At 39.7% G+C, this 15,970-nt stretch overlaps 1 protein-coding gene across 13 annotated transcripts in view; it reads right to left on the reverse strand.

The window, feature by feature from the left end:
* Positions 1-1,917: 1,917 nt before the first annotated feature.
* Positions 1,918-15,970, reverse strand: part of DDI2 (DNA damage inducible 1 homolog 2) — a 42,708-nt gene continuing 28,655 nt past the window's right edge. For 5 of the 13 annotated variants that reach the window (XM_082381053.1, XM_082381050.1, XM_082381049.1 and 2 more), the window contains 2 exons: positions 14,913-15,102; positions 1,918-10,237 (listed from right to left, as the gene is read on the reverse strand). In XM_082381053.1, coding sequence (XP_082237179.1) covers positions 8,346-10,237; positions 14,913-15,102 — 2,082 coding nt within the window. In that variant the 3' untranslated portion in view covers positions 1,918-8,345. The other 8 variants (XM_082381047.1, XM_082381046.1, XM_082381052.1 and 5 more) reach the window with 8 other exon arrangements.

Consider the following 15,970-nt stretch of genomic DNA (forward strand, 5'->3'; position numbering starts at 1 on the left):
GGTGTTAAGCAGAAAAATGAAGGGAAGTGACAAAGATAAAGCAGACAGAGAAGGCCTTACTGAGGTGGTATTTGAGTAAAGACCTAAAGGAAGTGAAAGAAAAACCCATGAAGCTGTTCGGGGGGGAAAAGAACATTGCAGACCAAGGAAATAGCAAATACAAAGGCCCTGAAGAGAGAGAGCATGGTGAACTCGAGGAATAAGGAGTTCAGGGTGGCTTAGTGAGTGAGGGGGAGGCAGGCAGGAGGTGAAGGCAGAGAGGTACACAGGGGTCTTGGAGGCATTATAAGGGCTTTGGCTTTCACCCTGAGTGAGATGGGGGCCCATTGAGGGGTTTTAAGGAGAGGTGTGATCGGATTTAACAGAATCATGCTGGCTGTTGTGCTTAGAACATTATGTAGACAAGGGCAGGAGCAAGGAGACTTAATGCGATAACCCAGGTGAGAGGTGATGGTGCCTTGACCACGGTTCTAGAAAGGATCAGATTTCGAATATATTTTGAAGTGGAGCCAACAGGATTTAGGATGGGTTGACGTAGCCATGAAAGAAAGGAGTCAAGATTTGACTGAACAACTGGAAGGGTGAAGTTGCCATTTACTTCTCAGGGAAAGGCACAGAGGAGCAGGTTGGGGCAGTGAAGTATTTCTGGCTCAGGGAACTTCAACTTCAGGTATCTGGAGTCGAAAAGGGAAAATGTTGGCTTTTAGTAACTTTCTAGGAGGAACCTAGCCACCCTAGCTCTAATTTTTTTTTTTCTTTAGGACAAAAATCCATAGTTAAGGACTGGTATAGTTAGTTGGTTAATCCCATTAGAACACTAATAGTTCTGAACAGGGAAGCAGTATCTGGTGACAGTTTAGCACTTTTATGTAAGATGGCAATATGTTCTGCTTAATTCACATTCTGAAATTTAGAACTATGTTCTTTTTTGAACTTTTTTCCCATTTCTCTGTATTTCTATTTTTAAATGTATATCCTACCCTTTTCTTAAATTTTCCTCCTCCAAGCTGTAGATACCTAGATTCCTGCCATAAACCCCCCAATGCATTTATTTCCCTGATACTTTTTAAACCTTTTTTTTTTTTTTTTTTTTAAATAAAGATGCAGTGAATTCCCCTTTCTCTGTGCCAAGGACCCGGAATTCTTTCCACCGATAACTAACGTCTCACAATTTCCTACCACTCTAACAAGTACTAGAAATCTCATTTCAAGTGAACTGATTACCAAAAGATTGAGATCTGAACAATGGTAAAATAATTGGTACTTCTTACCTCCAACTAGAAGTAGGCTTTGCTCTCAGCATTCTTTTTATATAGGCAAGGAAAGATAACAGAACACGGGGGGATTTGTTCAAACTACTCCCTGTATATACAAGCTGATCCATGTACATTGGAAATCCTTTCAAATAAAGGCCCCACAGCACAAACTCATGCACAAAGCAGTAACTCCACACTAGTTAACATCCCAGGGTGTTTCCCACTTACTCACAAACCCCTACGACCACCCCAATAGTCCCCCATTTTATAGACAGGGAAACTGAGGCACAGAAAGTTTAGGGAAGTTACCCAAAGTCACACAGCTAGCAAGTGGCAAAGCTGGAATTCACACCCGAGCAGCCTAGCTCTAGGGACTAGTCTGAACCCCAGTACCCTGTCGCCAGTGTTCTTTCTATTGCTGTGCATCTACTGCTCGTGCAGTCACCAAATGCACACATTTCACATCAGCAGATGGCCATGTCCTCCTGCAGTGTTTATCTGGAGGTGACTAATGGCTTGGAGATGCCCACTTCTTCCGGCATTTAGGCTCATGGCCACAAGTCACAGTGCCTGGGTATAAGTTATTTAAAGGGCAGGGAGACAGAGACAAGGACAAAAGTAACCAACCATCTCAATTGAAAAGAAACTGATCAAACAAGAGTTTATGATAAAAACTTTATTGTCTTAAATATCAAATGTTTTACACATCACTTTTTCTTCAGAAAGTTCCTATTAAAAAAAAGAAAAATAAAATAAAGTGTTTTGATTACTTAGGGCTGACTTACATTTCATTATCTGACAAAAACTCAAACCCAAACGCACCTAGTTCACTCAGCTGCAGAGAGGTCCTATGTCTAGCCCCTAAACCAATGGCACAATGCAACCAACTGTGGGATTCCTGAGTTTGGTTCCCTTAAGTTCTCAGAGTTTTCCCAACTCTCAAAACCAAAGCGTTATGGGAGTAAAAGAGCTACTGATTGGCAAGCCTATTTTGCCAACCTGCCTAGTTGTTCTTGTAAGATGCAGTAGTCTCAAAGCTTAAAGAAAAATCAGGAAAGCAATAAAAGTACAATTGCAAGAACAAAGGGGAAAAGAGGGGTTTCTATTTGCTAAAATTTGCCAAATATGGCTACAAAACTGGTAAACAAACCTTACTTGAGTGCAAAGCCCATTAGCCCAACTTGCCATGGAAATAAAATTTTGAATAAAAATGGGCAAGTCAATGTTCATTGTAAGCGCATAGTAAAAAAAAGCGAATACATTGATCTGAGTATATCACCAGAACTATTTCGAAAGGATGATCAGGAGAATAGAGAATGGAAATATTATCATTCAGAGGGAAAGGTCTCAGATGGGAAGCATAAACTCAAAGCTGTGGGGCCTTCAGGGAAAGAAAAAGAAGTCTAATTAGCATCAGGTAATCTCAGACCAAAGGAATCTAGAAACAAACTGATGTGACTGCCTCTGATAGGAAATTACAGAGGTCTACCTTTCTTTAAGTCACTGATGCATCATTCAAAGTTGTATGTAAAACAAACTCATGGTAAACAAAATAATTTATTAGTCATGCATCTTCCCAGGAAAAAAATATACCAGCATGCCCCTTCCCCAAGTCAGCTAATGAAAACCTTCCTATGGTACGTATTCAAAGAAATATAATTCTGTAAAAATTATTCTAATTCTGTATTCCACACCCCCACCCCAAGTCTTCTGTAGTTTGCTTAACTTTTTTTAGGTAAAAGAAATATCCTCTAACTCCTATGCCTTTGCACCATTTTCTCTGTAGCTTTCATTCCCTAAGATTGTGCTCTGAAACTTATCTGCTATATCTTCTCACCTTTCACAGCCCCCAGAGTGTCTAGATTACCAATCACCAATACATAACAGATAAACCTGTGAGAGTTTTCTAACTGTAAACCTCAGAAGTCACTAGCAGTTAAGGTCCAGAAATTCTACCTGTATCCTTCAGGATTACTATATACGTGGTGATGTTTTAAATAATGGGTTAAAGAATGTCCTTTTGATGGAGCTGTCCTGTAGAAACATTTGGTAGAGCCTTGAATCTTCTTGTAAATAAATTTTGCCCACCATCCAGTCCCAGAACCACTGCTTGCTACATTTTCTGCTCTTGATTCCTATTTTCACATCTTGCACTCAGCTGCTTTAAAACAGCAAATCTTCCAGAATCCTCTGCTAAGTCCTGTTGGCCCAGATGGTTAGTATTCCAGAGCAGCCGTGCTCAGAGGGGGAGTGGGAAGGATGCCGCAGCACACTCCGTATTTCTACCCTGCATGGAAGGAGGTCCTGATGGAAGGAAAAGTTGACTGTCACTGGTGCATATTAGGTCATCTTCCATTTACTTGCACTTGCACTTCTATCCTGCCCAATTCCCCCTCCACCAACAGTACACATTGATTTCTGAATCCTTGATCTCTTCAAGTGCTTCTACCAAATGTTAGAACATTTTTTGTTGGTTTCTCCGAGTCCATTTTTTTAAAAATATTTTTTTTAGAGCAGTTTTAGGTTCACAGCATCTAATTCCATTTTGAGCCTGATTTTCCCAGTTTTCTCTGAATTTGAACCAAATCATCCTAGTATGACTTTTAAAATAAATGATGCTGATAGGCAAAAATAGATCTTGCACTTGAAGCTAAAATTTGTTTCATGTCTCTTTACTAGACTGAAAGCTTCACAAGAGCAGCTTCCAGTCTGTTTTAGTCACTCCTGTATCCCCAGTGCTCACCAGTACCTGGCACACAGGCACTTAATGTTTGAATGAATAATGAACTCTTATTCAAAGATTCAAACTGCATAGCCTTCAAGAGAGTAAACGTTTCCTGTAATATAAGATTTTCTTGAACTTTTGCTCTGCCTTCACCACAATACTGACAGTGCAACAAAGAACATAATAAACACTTAGAAACCATTTTTTGGGGTATACCTGATACAAAAAAGCCATGTCATAATCCTTCTACCTGGGGAAATCTAATGATTTGGTGCAGGACAATTCTCAACCAACAATAAAGGTGAGCCTTAGGACCACTCCATGCATGCCTATCTCCAGGAGAGCTGTTTTCAGACTTCCCCGCTGCCCCCCTCCTTCCACTTTTATTCCCCACCCAAATTTCATGCCTCTGCTATTTGGAGAAACTAAGGCACAAGAGAAAATCAAGCATATCAAAGGTTCCTCCCCTAAGTTCTTTGATTTACTCAGTGAACTCCTAGTAACATCTACCAAGGGACCACAAAGGTAGAGAATTTGAGCCATGATTTTACATCTCTGGTTCTCAAGGACATGCTTTGCGTTTACTTTGTTGTTAACAGGAATTGGCGTTTTTAAATCTTTCAAAAAGAAAGCTATTTTTATTTCACAGAACTAAGTTAACATTCATCTTCTCGGAAGGGAACTCTTGAGAACTCTGTCTCTTTCTAGTTCAGCCGCGGACGACACTAAGTCACCAAATTCAAAGGAGATATTTGGCTTTTTGGTATCTGTGCTAGAGAATGCATAATCCAGTTAGCTTCTCTTATGATATGTTACCACTGATAACAAGTTTGAAATACGCAGCAGTTCAATTATCCTGCTTATACTCTCTGCAGGTGGCAAAGAGATAGGAAAAGGAAATCAGAATGTACTGCAACTCTTCTGGCCAGTTACTTGCAAGGCTGTTTTTTATATACATAAAAACCACCATAACTGAAGACTACATCTGTAGATATAAAAATTGTTTGCTTTTTAATCTATGTAAAATTAACTGTAGGATTATCTGTCTATCACACATGTATATATACACATGAACTGATGGTTAAACCAACTAAATTTTTATGGCTTTTACTAGGGATAGTAAGCTGTGCTAAGGGAAAAACAGGCAGATTCCACCTTAGCTGGTTATCATAGAATCAGTGACACAAAGTCTCATATATCTTTCCATGTAACTCTCTTACTGGAGAAATGCTCTGGGAAAAAAATACAAGGTGTGTGTCTCCCTTCAGTATATATGGAGACAAGGAGCTCTGGAAAGTTCTGTAGGCTGCAAGGCAGAACAGTTTTCATACACACTCACCATCTATGTAGTTCCCATTGCAACTGGTAATCTTTATATGTTAATGGCTAAAACCCAAACTGTGGGATGAAGGCTATTGGCTGATGTCTGGATGCCTAAAGAGGTACGAGTGGAAGTAATTCTTACCAGCTGCAACGGCAAAATCTATAGCCTAGGTATAGCTGTCTGGTTACCAAGCACATTCTTATACACAGGAACCAACCAAAGGGAAACTGCAGAAGTCATACAGGTAAATCTTCTCCTCTCTTTGGTGGATAAACAGATACCACCCTTGGAGGTACCTGCTGACCACAAGGCTGTCCATTACCGGTTATGGCAAAGGAGCTATCCAGTAAAGCAGCCCATTACTGGTTACGGCTGGCCATTATCAGTTCTGTTGGCAACCAGAGGAGTTCACAATGATTTTATCTTATTCTTGGAGAAGTTAATCTCTAATTTCTGCACTCTGAATAAAAATTGAAAACGAAGGTTCACTAGTGTCATGTTCCTGAATTCCTTTTGTGTTTTACAACTGCTAAATTTAAAAATGATTCAAAATCTTGACAATGTCAACAACTTTACTTTCATACAAACGATGGACAGGAAGATTTAAAAAATCAAAAGCAATTATAAGTTGAAAGATAAATGATGAAAAAGGACAAGGATATTTGGCAAGTGGGTTAAGCTCAAAGTATTCCTAATAAGTAAGAATACATGTACAACGATAGGCCTATCCAATTTTCTCCTAGAAATAAATATACATATACATACAATAAAAGCTATCGTAACGAAACCTTTTCCAGATTGATATTCTATATCCCACCTGGGACTGACTCCCAAATCTCCACATTGTGAAAATTCAGTGGCCAAGCCTCTGAACAGTAGCCAGAGGAACTGCTAGTACAGAAAACTCTGAGGCCCATCTTCACACAAGAAGGCCTTTTTGGAGGAGTCTACTGTCATAGACTCACCCCACTTTGTAACCCTACACTCATCCCACTTTGTGACCCTGAAGATTTATAAGCTTAGAATAAATTCCCAAGCATACCCATAACGCAAATCAGGGGCCCATTGCATTGCTACTAAATTTTGCTTCAATCATAGCACCACTACTTAATTACAGTCACAGCTCTAAGAGTCAGTTGACAGAAATCCTATCAGCAGGTTCCTAGTGCATCTTACATCTTTGGTGTAGGGCAGGCAAAAGGATCTACAGCACATGATTGTCTAAAAGAACACTTTAAAGACAATCTGGCTAACTTGTTCTGAGCGCCCTTCTGAACACAGTAAGCTACAACTCTTTCTGTCAACCATTCCCTAACTTCAGAGGGTCATGAGAAATCTATGCAACTTTCCATCGTATCACTCAGGCTCCTAACACACATACAAACCTCACAGCTAAAAGAAAGAACATGGAATAGGGTAAAAGAAATGTCTAAGTGCCCCCAAATCAAAAATTTTAGAACTCCTGAGATATGAGCCTCCATTTTGATTGTGCTCAATGACGTGAATTTTGACAGAAAGAATAAGCTTTTAAAGAGAGTAAGACTTTAGACAAAAATCACTTAAAGTTAAAAGTTCACAAATCACCCTTTTGAAGCTTCTGTATCAAACACATTGCAAATTATAACCTGGAATAGGGAATTATCATTCTCAAAATTCTCTTCAATAAAACCAAGATTTCAGATTCCTGCTAGGTACATAAGAGGGTTTATTTTCCACGAAAAAAAGTATCTAAAATCTACCCAGTAGAATTATTGCACAGTGGGGCCCACAGGACAATGATTTCCAAGGGCTAGTCCTCATATAAAAAAAGGCCACAATAAATACATCTATATACTATGCCCCACTCTAACTTGACATGTGTAAACACAAATATGACGAACCTTGCTTAAAAAAAGAAACTCCTGAGGAAAGAAAGGGATGGAAAACTCTACCAAGGCCACTTGAGTCAGAAACTCCAATTACTATTTCCACTGCCATGAAAGACACTCACCAAATACACTGACCATTCCAAGCACCAAGATAAACCAGTGACAGGGTTATTTATCACACTTGAATATTTCACTCAGATCACAGCTCAAACTGAGCTTTAGAAGAACTTCCTAGAAGAAGATGAGTTTGGAAAGGAAATAAATTGCTGGCAATCAACCCACTAGCCGAACATAAGTTCATCATTAGTCATTAAGGGTTGAGTTGTGATCAGTGAGACGCTACCAAACCCAGTCACTAGTTAATTCCAGTGTTTAGGCCATTATTTTTCACTCACAGTTCTTGAAACATCACCATGACATTTGCAAACGGAATTACAGTTTTTTCTCTCTTTTTTTAAATCTGGGTAGCACCATGGTTCACTCTAATGTTAATTCTCTCACAGTATCCCACCCAAGATATCTGGCAATCCACGCAGCAGCCTGTGATGTACAAAGCAGCCCAAGTTTTAAACCCTCCCAACTCATCCCATTAAAATGTCAAATCCTAACCACACGAATAAAAACATACCACTCTAGGAGATATTCTTCAATTTCCTGTTACAACTGACGAATCATAATACATAAAGCACTAAGTATGATTCCAAACACCAAACCATGTAATCAAGTTTGTAAACCAAAAATTGAGTCAACAAGCCATACCTTGCCTACAGCACAGAAACAGCCAAATTATGAAGTTGATCTGTTTTTAGCTGCATGGGTGGTGGGATTTCTCACGGCTTCTGCTTTTTAAAGCATTCACTCTCATTCTAAAATGGTATGCTATACACAAAACCACCAATTTTATTCCAGAATACATCATCTTAATGTTAATAAAAAGCTTCTGTATGCACATACTGCCAATACATTTAAAAAGGCCCAAATTTTAACAAATAGACAAATTCATCAGACAAGAGATCATAAATTACTTTGGCCGAAAAAAATCTTTAAAAAAAATCTGGCTCAACATTCTGCTTGCAGGTTTCTACATATACGTGTATGTGGTGAGTGTGTATGTGTAGATATATAGCTTTTTTTTAAGGGAATGGAGTATGGTCTAGCCCACTTTTCCATGGTTATGTAGGAACTACAATGTTCTTTGCTAGCAAAACAAGAAGTGCAAGGTCTGCATTTCCACCAACTCGATGCAAAGCCCCAAGAGCTTCCTGCAAAGTAAAGCCGGCACGGAGAATCCGGTTAATGTCCGCAGCAGGAAAAATTAATGGTGCAAGAAAGGAGGGACTTGATGATGGCTGGCTGGTAGGTGGTACAAATTCTAGAAGTGGCCCTGCAGCTTCAGAACAGATATTTTCTCTAGTCTCAGGCCTGTCTGTCACTGGATTCTGTGTGCCCTGACCCAAATCTTTAACCAATGTGAAACTGGATGACAAGGACTCAGTTTGCTCAGAAGTCTGACTGAGTGCATCCTCCTCACCTGCTAAAAGTCCGGGTGAAATTTCTACACCAAAGGTGCAATGTAGTTGGTTGGACGTTTCAGCTGAGGCTTCAGTGACAGAACTGCTCTCATTTATTGACTCCTTAGGCTTGGGGACACCTTCCTTATCAGTTAATACGCCATCACCTGGACCCCTGAAGTTAGTATTTTCTACATCTTCTACTCCAGCGTCAGTTGAAGTGTATGTTAATTCTTCTGTCTTCACTGTTACAGATACGGCCTGATGAAAGGAGACCTGTGAACAGTGTTCACCCTGGGTAGCTGTAAGATGCTCATTTTGGGTCCATCTCTCAGAAAGGTCCTTAATACCTGTTTGGCTCTCAGTTACTGTCTCTGATTGACAGATAACTTCTTCCGATGTGTTTTCTGAAGCTGGTTTACTACTAATGACCAAAAGTTCATGAAGTTCCTTCAAGGCTGCCGTTACAGATGAGCAAGATTCCTCTGTGGACTCTACAGATGGCTGACAACTGCCACAGAGACTTATTAAAGAGGAGGGGCAATTCCCGTATTCTTTACTTGTTCCAGACATTTCAACATTACTTTCTGGAAGCTGTAAATCCTGAGTGGAAATGGAATTACTCAAAATTTCAGAGGAAGGGTTACATTTTGATGTTTCTACTTCCATCAGGGGATTATCTAAGGTGAGATCAGATGCACCGATGTTCCTGACACTGGTATTCTGACCACCTGCTGAATTAAGCACAGCAGCTAGGGACTCTTCAACTATATCTACTTCCATAAGTGTTTCTGAACTTGAGCAGCCAAAGCATCCTGAAGGTAGAATATTTTTCTCTGTACCCGAAAGGTCCACAGCCTGCTGTAGCCTGTCTCCTTTCATTGTAGCTTCCGAACCAATACTTCTTTGTTGATCCTGTTGCCTTTCTCCAAGAAGTTCAAGGTCCCCTGTGTTACAGAGATGTTCTCGGTCATGTAGAGCATTCTGTTGTATAACCTCATGCTGTTCATTCCTTGGTTCTTCATGCTGCTGAAGGCCACTCGCTTGACTCAGGTCCTGATATTCTGGATGCCAACCCTTTTCATCTTTTAGCCTCTGTGGTTCTTGCATCCTAGTGACAGATAAACTAACTTCCTGTCTTGTGTGGAGATGAGATGTGAGGCCCTGGGTGCTTCCTTCAGCAGATTTCTCTAGATTATCTGCCACAATGGCTTCTTCGAGTGAATTCTGCAAAGGCATAGCTGGACTCGGGTCTGCTGGAGCACTGTCTGCTGAAGAAGCACAATCAGAAAGATCCTGCAGAGGAAGATGTTCTTTCTTTTCAGAGGTTACCTGGAATTCAGCTGAAGCCTTCAAAGCCTTCAGAGCTTTAGGTTCAGTGCTGTCTGGGTCGCTGGGCTCAATAGGGCAGACGGAAGCAGAGACAGAGTGAGCAAGACTTGAAGGATTACCGATCTCAGGACTCTGTCCTGAAGGATGGGCTTGATGGTTAAATCCATCTGAAGTTGGTAATGATGACATTCCCAGTGAGGTAGTTTCTTTACCGCTTTTCTCTATATAGAACAACAGTGAAAGGAAAAAAGATTAATTAGCAGGTTACAAAGGCCACTAAATTATCAGAGAACACAAATCTAAACAGGACACAACAAAATCAGGTCCTTAAGCTTGGGTTTGTCTTATATTTATAGACTTTATACAAGAACCATTCTCATCATGGTGGACAATTTAACATCATAGCATCAGGATAAGAGGTAGGCATGTTCTTAACAAAATATGTGTACTGTAATTCAATATTTTTATTTAAGTACCACATAAGGGCTGAGTTAGTGCTCAAGACTGAAGGACATTTATGTATCTTTATTCTCAGTGGGTTCAGAACTCTAGAATAGTTTCTCCAAGTGTGTTCTCTCTATCACTTGCCCTAAAGTCACCTGGGATGTTTCCTAAGCATGCAGATTCTGGATACCATCCTTGGGATAAACCCAGGAATGTGTATTTTCAGTAAGTTCCTCAGGTGATTCTTAAAAGCACAATTCAATCTTGAGGATTTCAGTACTAGAATGATTCTCGTGCCAACTCACTTTCAGAGTGTCAAATGTGAACACTGCGAAGTCTAAACCAGGTATATCTGGGACAGAGCAGGAATTATAAAGAGAAATAAGAGTGTGATACTACTCAGGGACCTTCAGAAGACAGAGGAGCAAACATTCTATTTATTTCTATCCAAACATTCCAAAAACTATGTGAGCTTGACTCAGAACAAAAAAAAGCGCTAAAGATCAAACAGGTTAAATCCCAATTATTATCTTACCAAATAATTCAATTTTAAAAAGGATTATCAGTTACTTTATCACATTAACAACTAAGTAAGAATATTTAAGTACTTTAAGGGCAGGGAAATGTGGGCAGGGGAGGGCAGTGGAGGAATATAGTTCATAAATTTTCCAATAAGCAATAACAATTTAGATCCACTGCAACTTACTGACCACTCATAAAAAATGGAAGGATTAAATACCACACCTCAATGTAAACATCATGATATCTTTAAACATCAGTTCCAACTCTCCTTTTGCCACTAATTCAATTAAAAACTGACCTCTATGCAATTATTACAAGATCTTTAATTAAAAGTCAAAGGCTGGTAACAAAAATGACATCACAATACAAACTATTAGGACAGATGCAACTCAAATGCTTCATGTTGACTGTACCTTAAGAAGTCATGAAGCAATGCAGTTATGATTCAAAAGGCTCTAAATCATTCTAATCCAACATAGGTTAACAGCTTGAAAAGATAAAGCACTATGTCAGGAAGTTACTGACTTCTTGTGAAATAATCTTATAGTTTAGGGATAAACAGGAAAACAGCATGTATCTCAGTGCAAACTATATTCATTAGAGTCTAGAAACACAGTTATTAGTCTTATTTATCAATCTCTAAGGCTGACTCTGAAAGAGGTTCAATTTTGAGTTAATGGGAACACAAAGATGCACTGTAGTGAAATATCCATGTTATTAGCAGCACAGAGGTGGGCAAAGGTAATGGCCTTCTGGCAACGGTACGTCAGTTATAACAGCTGGGGGAGGTGAAGGTGAACATGACCTCAATGTACTCCGTACTCACTATGAAAGCGGCATATAGTCCTCCTGTAGCTGAGATGGTCAGTTTCACTGGCCTAAGTCCTAAATGTAGGGGAGGACTGGGTCAGTACTATAGGACAGGAGAAGAGGATGAGGACAACGGACATTAATAATTAAAGATGGCTGCCTTTAACCCATCCTTACAAGGAAAATGAAAGAAAGAAGCAATTAAATGCTATATATCTAATTACAACCAGCCTGCAAACCCCTATAAAGTCCTAGGTTGATCGTCTAAAAAGACCACTTTTCCTTCTTTTAATAGGTCAGTGCACTCAGGCTGACGCTTATCATATCTGCACTACAGGGATATGGAAGCAGAGAGCCTCCTGTGGAAAACTGTCAGGGTAGGGAGAGAGGGAAAAGCAAAGTTTCAGCTCTTGTTGGAAGGTTAAACTTCAGTCCTGCCTATGTTATTGACTCTGTGACCCTGGCCAAGTCACCTGGCCTGTTTCCATTTCTTCTTCAACAGAATGAAAATTTCAGCCCCTCTATAATGCTGGTAGTTGTGTGCAGTAATGTGAAAAATACACTTTCAGTTTTTCAGAAGAAAGGGACTTATAAAATCCCTAATAACACAGTCATCTCCAACAACAAAGTGCTGTGATGCTAATATTCTTGATTTGATATTCACAATGGTCATTTGCTATCGCTGGGCTTTTTTTCCCCCTCGAACTGTTCTAATGACTGATAAAATTTTAAATAGGAAACCATGCTTAGATATGTATGTATGCCAACATACAAATACACATACAGGCTAGTTGTAACCAGATTAAACAAGGTGAAATGGTGAATGACAGAAGCTAAATTCTAGAACTGCTGCGGATACGAAGTCTTTCAGACCACAGACGATGACTGGGTGGAAGGCTTAACGTGGTGTCTATAAATACCTGGTCTGGGGCCCACTCCAGCTGCAGTACACACACACTACATGCATCATGGCTTCTGACGCTCTGTTTGAATTAGGAAACAGACAAGCAAACTCGGGTTAACAATGCAAACCACACAGCATGCAGGGTTATAGTCTCCATTCCTTTGCCATCTTTAAGATCAGGAACTGGCAGAGTCAAAGTGGGGGAATGTTCCTGTAGTTTGGACATCAAAAAGATTTGCTGGTTGCTTTAATTCTCTCACAATACATAAAGCAATGTGTCAATTTCAACAGATTTTCAACAGAACTTGGAAAGAAATTAATTTTACACACCTACACAGAGAATTCATGGGCAAACATGTGAAATAGGTGAAAAAAAGTAGATCCATAGACAGAATTACATGATATGGAAATCCTATGGAGTAAAGGTGAGCGAACACATATTATAGAAACTTTCAAAATTTCTTTTTCAGTTGAGATTTATTTTTAGAAGAAGAACAAACCTAACCTGATTACTTATCCTGGCTTACCTTGTCTATTTTTTAAAATACTCTGAATTATTACTTTTTTGAATTATTTTTTGATCAATAGAAAAGATAAAGATATTCTGCTATAGAATATCCACCAAAGAGACAGTTTTTAGCAAAAATATGTTCACCTACTATGTCTAGAGGTAGGTGATTTTGATAATAGTGGGAAGATGATGTTCCAAACAAATAGAATCTGATGTTGAAGAATTATCTCACTATTTAAACATTACAAAAATTAGTGTGAGCCATATATTGTCAGTAACAAAAGGTCACATGGGTAAAGAGCCACTTCCTTTTAATCCTTTAAAACTGGTACGCCCCCTTCACTATGGCTGAAAACATCTGTGGTTTCTATTTTAATCTCTTCAACTTTTTATTAAAAGAAAGTAATTACTCAAAGAGGGTAACTGTTAGTAGGTTATAAAGCACTGCTACTGTCAGCTAGTGTTTCTCCAGTAAAAGCACCAAAACTGTGGGGGGAACAATAGAGGTTTCACAAAATGATAACATATCCTCATTTTATTAATGTGTAGTATTATGACTAAGCTGACAAGTTACTAAACAAAACAAAAAGTAAAACCTTCTAAGTAGATATATCAAACTCATTCAAGCTTGCCTTGTGGGTAAGGTTAAAACTATTAATTTATTAGTCTTTCTCTGTCTGGTTGTTCAAAATTCTCCCCTTCCTACCAAATACTTAAATCACAACCCAAACTGTACTTGATATGTAAAACTGAGCCAAAAGGTGGTGGTGGAGCAGATTCTGAACAAAGCCAGCTTGGAAACTCCATCTGCTACTCACGCTCATTCTAAAAAGTCTCAAGGCTAGACCACTGGATGTTCTCTGGTGATACACACTGGCAAAATCTGGCTGCTTATTGCTAAAGCTCTTACCTTTTTTGTCCTTAGGAGAAAGCTATTCCCTGAACTTGTAGCTCTAATACATTTTACTATATCAGCAAATGCAATGTGTGATATTAGTCACTAATGAAGAATTACAGCTCAAGACTTTAAAATAACTCAAACTTAAAAGTTAATTCTCTTTAGCTTCTAGAAAATATATTCCAGAGTCACTGTTCTGTAACAGATGGGGAAAATTTATCCACAGAAGTGGGATTTCGGCATAACTGTGTCCCTCCATTTTACCCAGAAAACTTGGTTTGATCTTTAGAATTAAAGAAGCTACAACAACTGAGACTTAGGAAAAAAAAGTATTAGGTAGCTTCATTTCGGTGGCAGCACTTTCAGTAGGTATTAAAAAGCTTAGTGCTGCTAAGTCACAGACACAATGTCATCCTCCAAAATAAATGGGCCTAAGAAAAGAACAAGAAAATTTCCAGGAAATGTTGAACTCAAAAGGAAGTTTCTGCTTACTGTTATAATTTTCTTCAAGAAAAAAAAACACAAGATTCTTTAGGAATCCTACCAAAATGTGCCTAAGCAAAGAACTCCCCACTCTATCTTGGACACAGCAATGGATTGCTATTTCTGGATCTACTGAAACACGGGAGTTTTTCTGTACTGTATTTAGAGATGGGAGGAGGCAGTAAGAAGGCAAGGAACATACCTACAACAGGACGATGAGACTGATTACGACTGGAAAGGTCCCTATTCCCCTCTGAAGCTCCAACTTCCCTGGCTCACCCACCAATAACGAGTATTATTTAAGAGCTTCGCCACTCCAAATACCTGCATCCTCTACAGATTTTTGAAGGGCTTCTGCTAATTCTTGGTCTGCAATCTCCTCTGGCCGTACTTCCTCTCGCCCGGCCCCATATGCCAACCGGGCACACTCTGGTAACTCCCCCTCAGGAAGGAAGGTGGTCTTTGAGCCTGTGGTGCCGATCACGAGTACATTTTTCTTGAGGTCAATGGAACACTTAGAAAAAGAAACCAAACACTGATGATAGCAGATAGAACACGATGCAGGAAAATTATGATCTTGAATTTAAAACTCCATTCACAAAGAGCAACACTGACAGAGATGGCTCAAAAAACCACTTTTATCTAAAAGTATTTAAACTTTAAGCTATGTGACATTGTTAATTTAGAATCTATATCTATATATATATATTTAAAAATTTAATTTAATTTATTTATTTGTTTTTGGCTGCTTTGGGTCTTCGTTGCTGCGCACTGACTTTCTCTAGTTGTGGCAAGCAGGGGCTACTCTTCGTTGCGTTGCATGGGCTTCTTTCTCATTGCAGTGGCTTCTCTTGTTGCGGAGCACGGGCTCCAGTAGTTGTGGCACGTGGGCTCAGTAGCTGTGGCGCACAGGCTTAGTTACTCCGCGGCATGTGGGATCTTCCCGGACCAGGGCTCGAACCTGTGTCCCCTGAATTGGCAGGTGGATTCTTAACCACTGTGCCACCAGGGAAGCCCTAGAATCTTTTTTTTTTTTTAAATAAATTTATTTACTTATTTTTGGCTGCATTGGGTCTTCGTTGCTGTGCGCGTCTTTCTCTAGTTGTGGCGAGTGGAGGCTACTGTTCGTTGCGGTGCATGGGCTTCTCATTGCGGTGGCTTCTCTTGTTGCGGAGCTCAGGCTCTAGCCTCGTGAGCTTCAGTAGTTGTGGCACATGGGTTCAGTAGTTGTGCACGGGCTCAGTAGTTGTGGCGCACAGGCTTAGCTGCTACGCAGCATGTGGGATCTTCCCAGACCAGGGCTCGAACCCAGGTCACCTGCATTGGCAGGTGGATTCTTAACCACTGTGCCACTAGGGAAGCCCCCTAGAATCTTTTTTAAT

Source organism: Balaenoptera borealis (genome assembly GCF_965194805.1).
Source record: "Balaenoptera borealis genome assembly, chromosome: 1".
Classification (NCBI taxonomy): domain Eukaryota; kingdom Metazoa; phylum Chordata; class Mammalia; order Artiodactyla; family Balaenopteridae; genus Balaenoptera; species Balaenoptera borealis.